This window comes from Molothrus ater, chromosome 4 (genome assembly GCF_012460135.2).
Source record: "Molothrus ater isolate BHLD 08-10-18 breed brown headed cowbird chromosome 4, BPBGC_Mater_1.1, whole genome shotgun sequence".
In the NCBI taxonomy this organism is placed as follows: domain Eukaryota; kingdom Metazoa; phylum Chordata; class Aves; order Passeriformes; family Icteridae; genus Molothrus; species Molothrus ater.
The window spans coordinates 16,556,021-16,569,305 of NC_050481.2; the positions used below are offsets into that span (position 1 = coordinate 16,556,021).

Below are 13,285 nucleotides of genomic sequence, written 5' to 3' on the forward strand. Positions count from 1 at the left end.
TTAGTAGCCCACTGCTTAGTTCCATTATTTGCTCCCCTTAGCTCCAGCCATTATTGTCTCTTGTACCTTGATTTCAATGTTTGGCTTGCTTGCTGCTAAAAGTACACTCTCCTACCTCAGTGCCACTTTCTTACCATCACTGAGATGTCAGTATTTTGTTCCCTGAGCAAAGATACATCAGGTAGTTTAGGCAGTTTATTTCAAGTTTTTCCTTGAGCCCCTGCTTTCTCCTCTGTGCCTAGAAAATGAGGTGCACACCTAGTAAGTCACAACACAAAGTGAAAGGCATGAAGCTGCAGGTGTCATGTCCTTCCAAAGCAAACCAGCCCCTGGTGTACCTGATCTGGTTTGGGGATGTTCATCCAAGTTCAGCAAGGTCTCCACAGAGCCAGCTCGTTCTCCATTAGCTGGCATAAGCCTCCTGTTATTACCACTCTAAGAGCCTGATTGGAGTTATGGTTCCTTACAGACACATTATCCCGCCGTGGTTTGGGAGCCCCGTGCTGACCCCACTCACTGCTGGTGCAGCTGCTCCTTCCATGGCAGAATGGAGGAGGCACATGACAGTGCCCCAGGCAGCGTGTCCCTCTCCCCAGCACTTGCACCACCGTGGCACGCGAGGCACAGACACGTTTGCCCTTTTACCACCACGTCCCTGCCGCTCCCATCCCTTGCCAAAGGCAGCATCCCAGCAGGCACACTGCCAGCTCCTTCTGCCAAGGCCGAGGACAACGATGCGCTTTGTGCCCCCGCAGCCACCGTGCCAAATGGCAGCATATGGCACCTTCCCCCCAGACCCCGTGGCTGCAGCACTGCACTCAGCAAGCTGCAAAAATCCCCCATCTCTGGGTGTTCTCCTCCTCCACGCTGGCACACAGCAGAGTGTGACACGGCTGTCACATTTTCCGTGTCGCCCTGAAAGGAGCCCTTGAGGAGCAGATCCAACAGCGCACGGACAAAGGGCAGGCTGCTCCCGACACACGCCGGACAGGGAATGCTGGCTGCTGGGTTTGGCTTGCTTCAACCCAGAGCAAGCAGTCCCACTCCTCCCGCAGCAGAGAGTGCTCAGTCTGCAGCAGGAATCCGTGTAATACCATCAAACAATGCTCCCTGACTTCATGCTTTCATTAGTCATCACCTAAACTGCAGGCCTGCTCCATAAAACCTGACAGTCAGCCACGGGCTTGCAGTTTGACACTATCTCTTCATGAACACACATCAATCACATGGTCCTCCTTGCTATTTCTTCCAGAAAATAAAACTTAAGAGCTCACTAAATTTATGGATATAGCAAGGATTTGAAATACAGCACAGAACATCACAATTTCACAAGTTATGCCCATCAGATTTATAAGAGACAGAGTTTAATTAGCAGAGATTTCCACCTCCAGAGGTAGCAGGACAAGCTGTGACTCCATGAGGAGAGATGAGACAACGCTGGCCTAGGAAGAGACATTCACATTTCACAGAAAGGTTTTCCTCTCCTTTCCAAGGGAAGGAATCAGCCTAACATCACTTTTAACATGCTGCATAACCATGTACATGATGTAACTCTGAAATTGGCTGATATTCTGCCTTTTCAGCATTAAATCTGACACCCATGCTGAAGAAACAAGTGAGGTCCTTGCAGTCACCATGAGTTTGAAAATTTTTTTCCCATCCTTTTAATACAAGGCTGGAAAAGAAGAAAGATGATGCTTTAAGTAAGGATCAGTGTTCCCCAGGCACCAGTAATTGAAAAGGGGGAAGATGAAAGAGTATGCAGAAGGGTGGGATAAAGAGCAAAGGACTTGGGAGCCTCATACTGCCACAGGGTGGAGGGTTCGGTCAGGCAGCAACACCCAAGCACTTGAGAAAACATGGGTTGTCTGCTGTGAGATCTGCACACTTCTGGAAAATAATCCAGGTCCTATGCAGATTACCTAGGCACTATGAAGTAAAGTATTTGGAGGATGCTTTGCTAAACCATCATTTAATCCAAGTCGAACTAGGATTTTCCCACTACTTTCAGAGATAAGAGGACTTCACAAACTTCCATCCTTTTCATCCCACATCAGAGGAATGGGTCTTTGGTGCACCAAGGAGGCAAGATCTGCCTTCAGAGCCAGCCACCAGCTTTCCAGACAGCTTCAGGCAAGCCACTTCCTCTCTGGCTTTCCTGACATTTACAGTGGAATCGCACCAGCTGTATCATGGAAGAGGTTATATGCATCTTAACTGAATTACATTTTGCACCTGCAGATTTTCTTGCTGAAAATGGTAATGAGCATGGGAATTTTATGTTGGTTTTTATCATTGTTATTATTATTACTATTATGATTACTACTGCTACAAAAGACTGGCCAACATCTGTACTAGAAAATACCCCATCAAATTTCTTGAATTTCTATGCTTTGGAGTTTGCCCCCATCACATTTCTGTCTCACTTCTTCCTACAATGCTATTTTCCTTACTTAATCGAATACAGAGCGTCTTTTAACAACTGAAATACAGAAAGTGCACACAGACAATTGCAATGAAAACATTATTGTCTTGTAAAACCTTTCACGCTGACTAAAGCTGATAGATCCTCGATTCTGTGAGAGAAATGATCATCACCACGATCCATCCAAAAAATATGAGTATGGGCATTTAGGAACATCTTGTGTCAAAAGAAGCTTGGATTATCACTGCCTCTGACTTTTCACTTTTTCCCAGAATTTTCTTCCTACTTCAAAGGATTTATTTGGGAATCTAAGTTTCAAACTGTGCTTATTCCAAAAAGCAATAATGAAGCTAAAAACTAAAGCCTTGGACTGGGTATCCCAGACACAACATCTATTACTTCACTGGACTTTTTGATGTCGCCACTAGAGGGACTTACATGAAGCTATAAAAACCGTGAACAACCAACGAAGGCAGCTGGTGTATTTAGAAAAAGGCATTTTGCTTCTTCTGAGGCAAAGTTTGTACTTCCACCCCAGAGAATGCCAAAAGTATCAACGCACAAGATTTTGCACTGGCAAACAAAGCAGCCACGGACACAAGGTTAATGGACACAGACCTTACTGATGACCTGCTGTAGCTTCACAACTCACTCCAGCCACACACCTGGAGTGCAATTTATCTTTATCTTTAGCCCCACAGCCACTGCACACTCAAAGTTCAGGGATTTTCTCACACCTTTTAACAGAACAATGGAAAAAGCCAATATTGTGCTTCCCCACACCTATAATTTGGTCCCCAAATCACTATCAGAAATGATCCAACAAGCTCTCATTCCAGGTACCTTTCTCACTTCCCACAGACCACCTGGCTTTGTGAGAACTCTCTCTGCATTTCTGGCACTACTTGAGCCATTTTCCAACATTATTAATGATCAAAATCCAGTGCTGGCTGCAGAGCTGAGGCAGAGAAAAGAAATCTCATTGTTGCTGCAATTACAACTGGTAGTGTTTAAAATAGCCTGAGAATAAGCCATATCCCTCAAAGCTCATTATGAGCTGCACCCTCAGTGGGAGCCAATCTGGTGTGTGCACACAACAATGGTGGGAGAAGTTTATCACAAACTCAACCATTAACTTTGCTTTTTTGCCACTTAAGTTTTTAGAGGTACCACTGCCATTATGTTCCAAATTCACCTGTGCAGCAGATGACCTCCAGAATGACAGCAGTGGGTCACAAATGATCGATATTGCTAACTTAACACACCTCAGATCACATGCACCACGGGCTAAGCAGGATCAATAAAAGCAATCCACTGCTGAATTAAAAGACACAAGTGAAAAATAACATTTTAACTTCAGCTTCATACACCATGCTTGAGTAATGGTATATTTTTATGGAGTATGGGTGAATTTTTATAGAGTCTGTACAGTCTTCTGCCACATGAAATTAATGTCACTGAGAACAGATGATTAAGCAGAATTACTTTAGATGAAGAAAATATACAATTGCACAGTAGATTTCAGAAATTATTCACCTCTCTCACTTATTTTCAAAATAGACTGTAACTAGAAAATAACATTCAGAAAACAGGCAACATTACTACTATTTCTAATATAAACACACTTTTAAGCCTATAGTCTGCACTCATTCACCAAGACAGAAAGGATTCAAGATAATGGGTTTTATATAAAAAAATCTGTGATGTTCCACTAAATACAACACCCAAGCCATCTGAGCAAGGAGAAATGTGTTTATTCTACACATGCTGCATACCTCAGAGAAGATATTCAGAGAAGGCTCTTCTTTTATTTTTCTTTTAAATAGTTTTTACATCTAGATCTAATTCCTTCACTTCAAAACCAGATGGCCTAAACTTCAACTATCAGATAATTCTGGGCCAAAAAAACCCTGTTAATTAATGCTTCCATATTTAAAGAAATTATGTGTAAAACTGTTATTTCAGGCTCTTCTTTGCTACATACCAGCGCTTGAGTTCTACCAGAAAAGCAATCTCATCTTCTGAATGGGAAAAGGTGCTTCATTTCCTCTTGCATGATAAACAGGGCATTTTCTGGTAGTCCTTTAGTAGCCCAAATCTGAGTCACACCAATATCAATCTTTAATCAGACGCAGTATCGTGAGGGGATCTCATAATATGAGATCTTAAAGATACAGTGTTGTGAGGGGATCTTCCATGTGAAGGAGATGAGGCAAAACTACACATGTCACTCTGGAAGTATGTGTCTCAATCTCAGCCCTGCCTCTCTCCCCCAAAGCCCTCGTACATAGGTTGTCATTAATTCAGACTGACCCCGTTAGTACGCAAGGCTTGTTCTGCAGGTATCATCTCAAATATGTGTGGACACATAGGCACAGAAAGGTAAGACTTGGTCCAATGTCACAGAAGGAGGCACTGGAACAAAAAGAAGGTTTCCTAAACTTGGTGACTTCACCCAGTTGTTGCTCAGTAGCCATGACTAGAAAGGCACAAAAACATAAGTAAAAGGGGCTATCACATGCATTGACTTGTACAGAAATGAGCAGATTTTATGGTGGTAGCACAACAGCTCAGCGGCATGACCCACCATCTCATTTCACAGGGACGTAGGATTGAGGATAGTTTGGGTTTTGTTTTTCTGAAAACTACTAAGGAGACAAAACTGGGCACATCGACTAAATTCGCATCACGAGAACTGCTGCTCAGGATGGAAGAGCGTTCCTTTCCAGTGAGCCCTCACCATTAACCTTGTGAGAAACATGCAGTAAGGCTTCAGCCAGCTTCATTTCCCTGGCTCGCTGACTCCAGGAACCTCCAAGACCCACTTGAAAAAATAAAAAAATCAGTTTTGAATCACCTTTCAAAGGATGAGAATGAGGCAGAGCATGCCAATGTGTTCAAGTGCAGAGAGGTGGCTCTCAACCAGATAGGTTTCTGAGAAATGTATCACCCTTAATAAGGATGGCAGTGCTTTCAGGAGACCGTCGACGGGGAAGGAGCAGCGCTCAGAGCTGCTTTAGCGCAATGGGCGATTACACAGAGATATCTGTGCAGCGGGGCCGGTGCCCATTTGATTAAACAGCCTGTCTGCTCCCTCCACGAGATATCAGAGGTACAATTAGTTCAGCCGGCGCTATCAGCAATGCCCTTGAGGTGCTGTGCTCCTGACGACTAATGAAGAGGCACTGCTGGCTGTCAGCACGTACAGGGGGAGGCATTCATCTTCCTGGCAGCATCAATTAAATCCGCCCGCATCATAACAGGAGCCAGGAATTCAGCGCCGGCAAGGAGTCAGAGCAGCTGAATGGTTTAACACTTCGGTTTGGGGTTTTATAGTGTGGAGAAAAGGGAATAAATTGGGCTAGCTATGCTGATGGCAAGGGGAATGCAGAGAATCTGCCTGACAGCAAAGGCAGAGGGAGCACCCGCAGTGCTCAGGTGTGTGCACACGTGCGCTGTGGAAGTCTTTTTTTTTTTTGTATCAGGGCAGGAAAAACCTCTTAATACACAAACAATTTTCTCCTGAAGTCAACAGAAGAGAATTTGCTTATTGCACTGGGTTGCCAATATTCTGCTAAGCCTTCAAAGAAAGCTATTTGCTGCAAGTGTGGGTGTAGCCTCACTTAGGACATGGCAAGTACTCCTGAGAAGATAAGGCAGGGAGCTCTTGTCCCTTATTTCTTACAAGGCTACATCCTTACAGAAAATACACAGTTCTATTTCAAAACAACAGGCTCTAAACCTTCTACAACATTTCTATCCCTGAAACATGGTGCTGCATCATATCAGCCATAGTCAAACGTGTCAGCTAACCACCTGCCCTGCTTGGTGCCTCACTGTAAAGTCCAACCTTCCCCATCCCACAGAACTCTAGCTGTCAATAGGAATTACAGGACTAAAAAGTACTGATATCAGAGGAGAAGGTTATTGAAGTTGAAGCTACAGTAAGCACCTGGTATCTAACTTGCTAAGGTACACAAGAACACTATAAAGAAAATTGCTTTTTTAGCTGAAAAAGATATATCTGCAATTTCTGTTTTGTCTTACTTGTGTCCCTTAGGGAAAAAATACAAGTCAACTTAGCAAATCCACATTTTCCAGGCCTTCGTGGACCCTTAATTAAAATCACTGTGAATCAGTAGATGGCAAAAATTAGCACCTAGTGTGGCCTTCCCGTTTCAGATGTTTGAGAACTCATGGCGAAAATCTCAAAGGGCTTAACCTGCTAAACAGTGTACAGCAAGAGGGAACTCAAGAGGTTTTGGTAACTTCACAACAAAGTGGCATTCATTCATCTTCTCAAACCTCCCAACACCTTTGTGGAGGCTAAATGGGCTGTTCACTGACAGGGAGATCAGTGTGACACACACGGCAAAACAGAGTCCTGGCTCTCAGCCACAGGGGCACAGACCTACCTATGCACATCTCAGCTGACTAAAAGCAGTGAAAACTTACTGCAGGAGAAGCAGCAAAACTATTTATTATCCAATCTTTCACATAAAGGAAGCTTAAAAAACCCCAAGCCTCAAACCCATCTCACACTCACTACCAAAACAGTTAAATTACATTTCTTGCAGGTTGCCATACAACATGCAATTAAATACATGAAGCAACAAAGAAAAAAGCCTTTGGATGCCACTCTTCCTCTGACTAATAAAAAAAAATTAACTATTTCAAAGTTCTTGGAATTTAGTATTTCACTCCCTCACAGAGGTTTTAATTAAGAGCCAGACAAACTGACCTTTAACAAAGTGTAATTCTTGCCTTCTGCAGTCTCCACCCTGCATGACTCAAGACAAAATCTCATGTTGCCTGATAGGAAGTGATATAGCCCAGGATCCACAAGCACAAGAAATCAGCAGACACAAATGCAGAAAAAAAAGCATCAGCAGAGACTCCAAGTGACTTTGCTGGATTATTACAGTTCTTTCCTAACAGTCTGAATAATCCCTAAGCCAGAATCCTAATTGATTTAAACTGCAGACACAACTTGGGGCTGCACAGAGAATGCTTTTAGTGGGATGAACTGACTTTGGTACCTCAGTAAGACCAAACTGCAAATTGATCTACACAGATGCACATGCTGGACTATGATACTTTGTCAGTGGTAAAAAACACAACACAGATGCACAAAGTTTACAAGCAAAAGATTCCACAAAGAATACTGAAGATCAGTATTTGGAAATGTATGTTCTAGTTTAAACAGTACTAAATAAATATTAAAATTCATGCAACTGCACAACTCATCAGAGAACTCTTTAGGATATTTTTGTCTCTAAGGGAACTCATGATTTAGATCAGAGCCTGCGAAAAGGTCACCTGCTAGTGAACATGGTCCTGAAAGTAACTTTGTCCTCTGTGTTAATTTTTTAATGAAATCTGCATTAATACAGGACAGGGACAAAGACAGACATGATTCAGGAACATCCAAATGGTGAGGTAGCACTGGAGTGATGATCTGGCTTCTTACCTGAGGCCAAGCTGCAAAATGATTTATCAGACTCAGAGAAGGACATCAGCTAGCACACAAAGATCTCAAGTAACAGCAGCTGCTGGGGTAGCAGTATGAGCAGCTTAGTTTCCAGGATCAAACTGCAGTCAATGATGGAGCACATTCCTTTGTCCATTCAATAACCATCATCTCTTCTAGACCAATTGCCTACATAGGCCCAGATGACTCTGAGTGGTGGTGCTTCTTGAGAGCATCAGAAAAGGAGGATTCAAGTCCTTGGAGCTCCTAACAAGCATCCAGACATCCCCAGGAAAGCCACAGGCCCCTGCTGCAAGGCTTCTCATGCTGCACTTGCTCCAAATGCCTTCAGGCAGCAACCCTTGGAGAGTCCAGGGGACTCTAAAACTTGTGGACAAGAAACAGTGGACAAGCCTGAGCTTCCTCCATCTCTGTGCTTGGCTGCTCCTGGTGCCAGTGAGGTGCAGGAATCCTGTCTGCAAAGCACCACACATGTAAACCACAGCTGTGCCCCTGTCCTGCACCTGTGGGTGACATGTAACCCACCGAGGCACAGCAAGGTCACCTGCTTCAGTTCCCTGGTAACACAGATTCCCTCCCCCATTACACTGCACACCAAGAGCAAAACCTCAGCTTTCCTTTAGAATCCAATCAATGCACAGAATGAGGGTTTATCCACTACATAAAGCTCAGAATAATTACCAAATACAATGCAATCACTCAAAACTAATCACACAACTTGGCTGTATGTGCACATTTCCCACTAAAAGGTATTAATTTAAACCCTCTTCTGATTTTTGTTGACCATGAAACATTCCTCTGAGTGCACAGGCATCACTAATCATTTCATGGTCACTGACTCCAGCATAAAAAACCTCCCACACAGAAGAGTGGTGTGGGCTTTGTGCTGTACAGGAGAGAGTTTCTCTCCTGTAAATTAACTTAGCCAGCTTGCCAAATTTTTTCTTAAAGAAGGAACAATTTTAAGTATTAAATCATCTAACGACTTAGAGAATGAACAGAATGTTTTCAAAATGCAAATTAAAGGCATCTGTATTTTAATTACAGCACCAAAACTGCAAGATACTTGTCTCCACACACATTTTTCCATTCATCTTCAGAGATGGCTGCATACAGAGTATTAGTTTCCTAGTATAAACCTACTCCCACATACATTCCCAAAATAATTTGCATGTATTACCAATAAACAAACACACGCACACAAGTTTTCAGGCCGCCCACAGACACGAGAGACAAAAAGACGACTTGTCACTTTTGCTTTTGGGATAGTAACTAAAACTGCTTCAACTTTTAATACAGGGAAAAAAATGCCAGAGCAGCATGAGCTTTGGCACCATACATTTAACACAATGCTCAGTTGACAAAACCTTTAAAAATGTGCAAATAGATCCTGCTGCTACATAGCTGATTTCCCATACGAAAGCTAACAAAGGCTAAACAGAACCTTAGCTACAATACACTTTTCTGTGTTACACTCAATGAGCTCAGTTGTGTTGTTGTCAGCCTATAAAATTGACTTTTATACTGAGTCACTAAGAGGATACAGATGACAAACAGCTCCATTACAGAAGGCTGACAAATTCTTGCCTTGAGAAGCAACAGTGACATGACGACAGTGGCAACGCTCACTTCATCTCTGCACAAAATACAGCTGGCACTTCTGCTTCACATCTGCACTGTGATACCTCCTCCACAGCCAGTCTGAGTCTTCATTTTCATTTCATCCCCCAAAGATCAGTGCTATGGCATGAAATGTCCTGATTTTCCAAAAAACCCTTTTTTTGGTCATGAATCCTTGCCATTACATGTCCAGTAGGAAGTCTCTGCAGCCACATGCTTGTTAGCATGGAGGGGCAGAGGTGGGGGATAAATACACTGGTGCTATCCTAAAACACATTCAAAACCCCATTCTCAGAACTGAAAACAAGCAAAACAAAAAAGCCTACCTGATTCTCAGGGATGCTCCAGATAAATACTGAACTCAGCTCAAAAGTAAGTACAAATTACTTTTTAACTTGACTCTATAGAAAGGTGGTGTAACAAACATTTTGGGAAATGGAGCACACTCAACTTGGGCATGAAGGACAAGCATCCCCAGTGTCAGCATTATCAAACAGATTAAGGTGCCATATAAATCAGGACATATGGAGAATTCACTAAATTTCCAACAGAAAAAGGATTTTAGTCCACTCCAGAGTTGCAATTAATATATTAATAAATAGGTTTCCTTCAATATTTTGAATATCTAAAAAGGGGACTTTGAGGAGAGACAGTGAGAAACTTTCCAAATCTGATTGATTTAAGATGAGGGTGAGTGTTAAACCTCAGAGATACCACACTGGCTGTCTCTGCATAACAATCCCTTGCTGCCCATGGCTTTCATAATCAAGTTTTGAAGTCTACTTCAAATTTCTCACACTTTTATAATTTATTATAACTTGGCACATCAGTGAACACATTTGAGCTCTGATAGCAAAAATCAAGAACAATAGACATTACCATCTATTTGCCCTTCCCAATAGCCATGATAGGAGGCAATTTGAAATGTAATACTGGGATTAACAGAACATATTGAATAAATACACTGGGCTGACTGGATGCGGAAACAAAATTCTTTCGTTTCGGAAAACATGCTTAAAAATCAAGTCCAATTATTAAACTCAAGACTGCAACATCCACCACTGAACCATGTCCCTAAGCATCACATCTGTAAATCTTTGAAATAACTCCAGATAAGGTTGATTCCCCTAATTCCCTTCCACAAGGAAGTCCCAATGCCTGACAACTCTTTCAGTGAAGCAGTTTTTCCCAATATCTAATCTAAATCTCTGCTGGTGCAACTTGAGGCCATTTCCCCTAATCCTGTCACTTGTTAACTGAAATAAGGTGCCCACCCAGCTTCCCTTTCTCCAGGCTAAACCACCCCCAGCTGTTCCTCAGAGCGGTGCTCCAGACCCTTCCCCAGCTCCACTGCCCTTCCTGGGCTCGCTCCAGCCCCTCAGTGACTTTCTTTAGTGACGGGCCCAGAGCAGGACACAGCACCCAAGGAGTGGCCCCACCAAGTCCAGGGGGACAATCCCTGCCCTGGCCACACTACTGCTGATCCAGGCCAGGATGCCACTGGCCTTCTTGGCCACCTGGGCACAGCTGGTTCTGTGTCCAGCTGCTGTTGAGCACCCCCAGGTCCTTTTCTGCAGGGAGGTTTTCCAGCCACTCTGCTGCCAACTCACAATGCCACATGGGGCTGTTGTGATCCAAGAGCAGGACCTGGCACTTCCTTGCCCTGAGGAATTCTGCTTTACAATGACAAAATACACATCCTTTTCCTATGCTGCCTGGGGGTGAATGAAAAAATTATGAACCACCATATTAACAAATTAAACTTTTTTTTTCCCTTAAATTGAATCATTAATCACCCTCAGCTTCTGTTCTGGCAGAACAGATGTGGCCATTTGTCACTGAGGACAAACTGCAAAGGCTTTTGATAAGGAGTAGAATATCCTACCTGGAACAACCTCAAAAAGGAACTTTCCTGGACTTTCTTCATTGCAGGGATGCTCAATTACTCTGTTGCCAGGCAGAAAGATGGTACCCTAAAGAAAAAAAGTAACAACAAACATGGGATTAAAACTGCTACCATACCTGGACAAACTAATGCTTCTTCTTTTTGGACTGGGTTAAACATGAATTTTTCACGGTAAACACCTGAGCAGCTGATTTCCAAAGTGAGATTGAGGAGGGATTATCCCAAAAGCCAACATCACAGATCACTTTAATTAACTGAGGCATTTGACAACAGCTTTAAGTTTTTTAATCTCTTGGGTATTTGATACCATGCAGAGTTTTGTACTTATCACATGTACTAATCCCACTGTTCTGCAGGGAAAAATCGAGACTTAAAAGCAAGGGGTACTGAAGAGCTAGGAATTTGCATGGGTGAGGCTGGTGAACTCACCAGCCAGGCTCCTTGGCTAAAGCCAAAGGGGGTCTGGATAGAAGAGGACCCTCAGTGTGTGGGGTGCATACCCAGTTCCTGCTCTGGGCCCTTTCCCCATAGCATCCGAGGGAAGAAATAGAGAGAAGACATCCCACTCCCACACAGTGGCTGCAACGTGCCAGGCTGCTGGTGCTAAGCCACAGCAGGCACAGAGAGAGTCCTGTCCAAATATGTGCTTGCTACAGGCAGACAGATGTCAGAAAATCTCTGTGGTAGGCATTGAAAGCCTTTATTACAACTTTACTACCTTGAGAGAGGTGGGAAGTTTTAGCTGCGCATTCTTCTAGTAACACCCAAAGACAAAAACAACCCCTGTAACCCTCAAAACATTTCTGGGGCTGTGTTGAAGACAAAGCTTATTTCCTCTCCTTTGGTCTGCTGACATGTGGCATGGATAGACCACCCCCCTTTCCTCTGAGAGCTCTCATTTTTAGAAATTACAGCTCCTCCTAGTACATTTCAACCCCCGTCAGCAGGCACTTCTCAGTGAAATTATGCTGGGATGGCTGTCCAGGGATAAATTTTCAGAGCAGCATCCTAGGAATTGTATTAAGTACAAGCTCTCTACCATTGTTAACAGGAGATAACACCTACTTAGTAATATTCTCCAATTACAGCATAATGGGGCTCTCCAAAGTAAACAACTTACATAACTTACACATCTTAAACACAGAATGCATCAAGTAAGGTCCTGACAGATCATTGAGTTCAACATGAAGCACCATTTTCCATAGTAGTTTCAACTAAATGCCCAAATATGTCAGACCCCTCATTTAAACAGCCCTAAAGATATCCCTGTACATGAAAAACATCAATTTTGTTACCCAGTATTCATTGTTATGACCTGGGAACCTTCATTATAAGCAGAACCGTTTACAATTATTGGGAAGTCAAGAGAAAAGCGGAAACACTACAGTCTTCTCGCAAAGGAATTCTTACAAACTGACAGGAAAAAGCCACCTGAAAGAACAGGGAACAAATGTTTCACAAAAGTAGTATTTGTTCCAGCTGATGCAGAGTCTGGGCTCTGTACCAACTTGTCAGTGCTGTGTGCCAGCAACAACAGTGTCATCACAGGAAGGAGAAGAGAGGGTGCACAGCGATTTCGTCAGAACATACAGATCACCTCCATGAAAGCAGATTTTGTCAGAACATACAGATCACCTCCATGAAACACTGTGATTGCTTGCTGCTGCTGAAAGCAGATGAAGCAGCACAGCTTTCTGCTGAGGTAGAACAAGCAGCAGGTATTAGCCTAACCCACTCACTGCATATCCAAATGTATCATAAGCATTGAGTGCCTTGGTCCAACAGCCCCATTCAGAGCCATCTTCCTTCATTCCTGCCACAAGCGGCACCCCTTAATAGATGT

The 13,285-nt window shown here is 43.3% G+C and overlaps 1 protein-coding gene across 1 annotated transcript in view; it reads right to left on the reverse strand.

The window, feature by feature from the left end:
- Window positions 1-13,285, reverse strand: part of ARHGAP24 (Rho GTPase activating protein 24) — a 183,116-nt gene that overhangs the window by 106,882 nt on the left and 62,949 nt on the right. Inside the window, exon 3 of the mRNA XM_036382895.2 lies at window positions 11,422-11,509. Coding sequence (XP_036238788.1) covers window positions 11,422-11,509 — 88 coding nt within the window. The remainder of the gene's footprint in view (window positions 1-11,421; window positions 11,510-13,285) is intronic.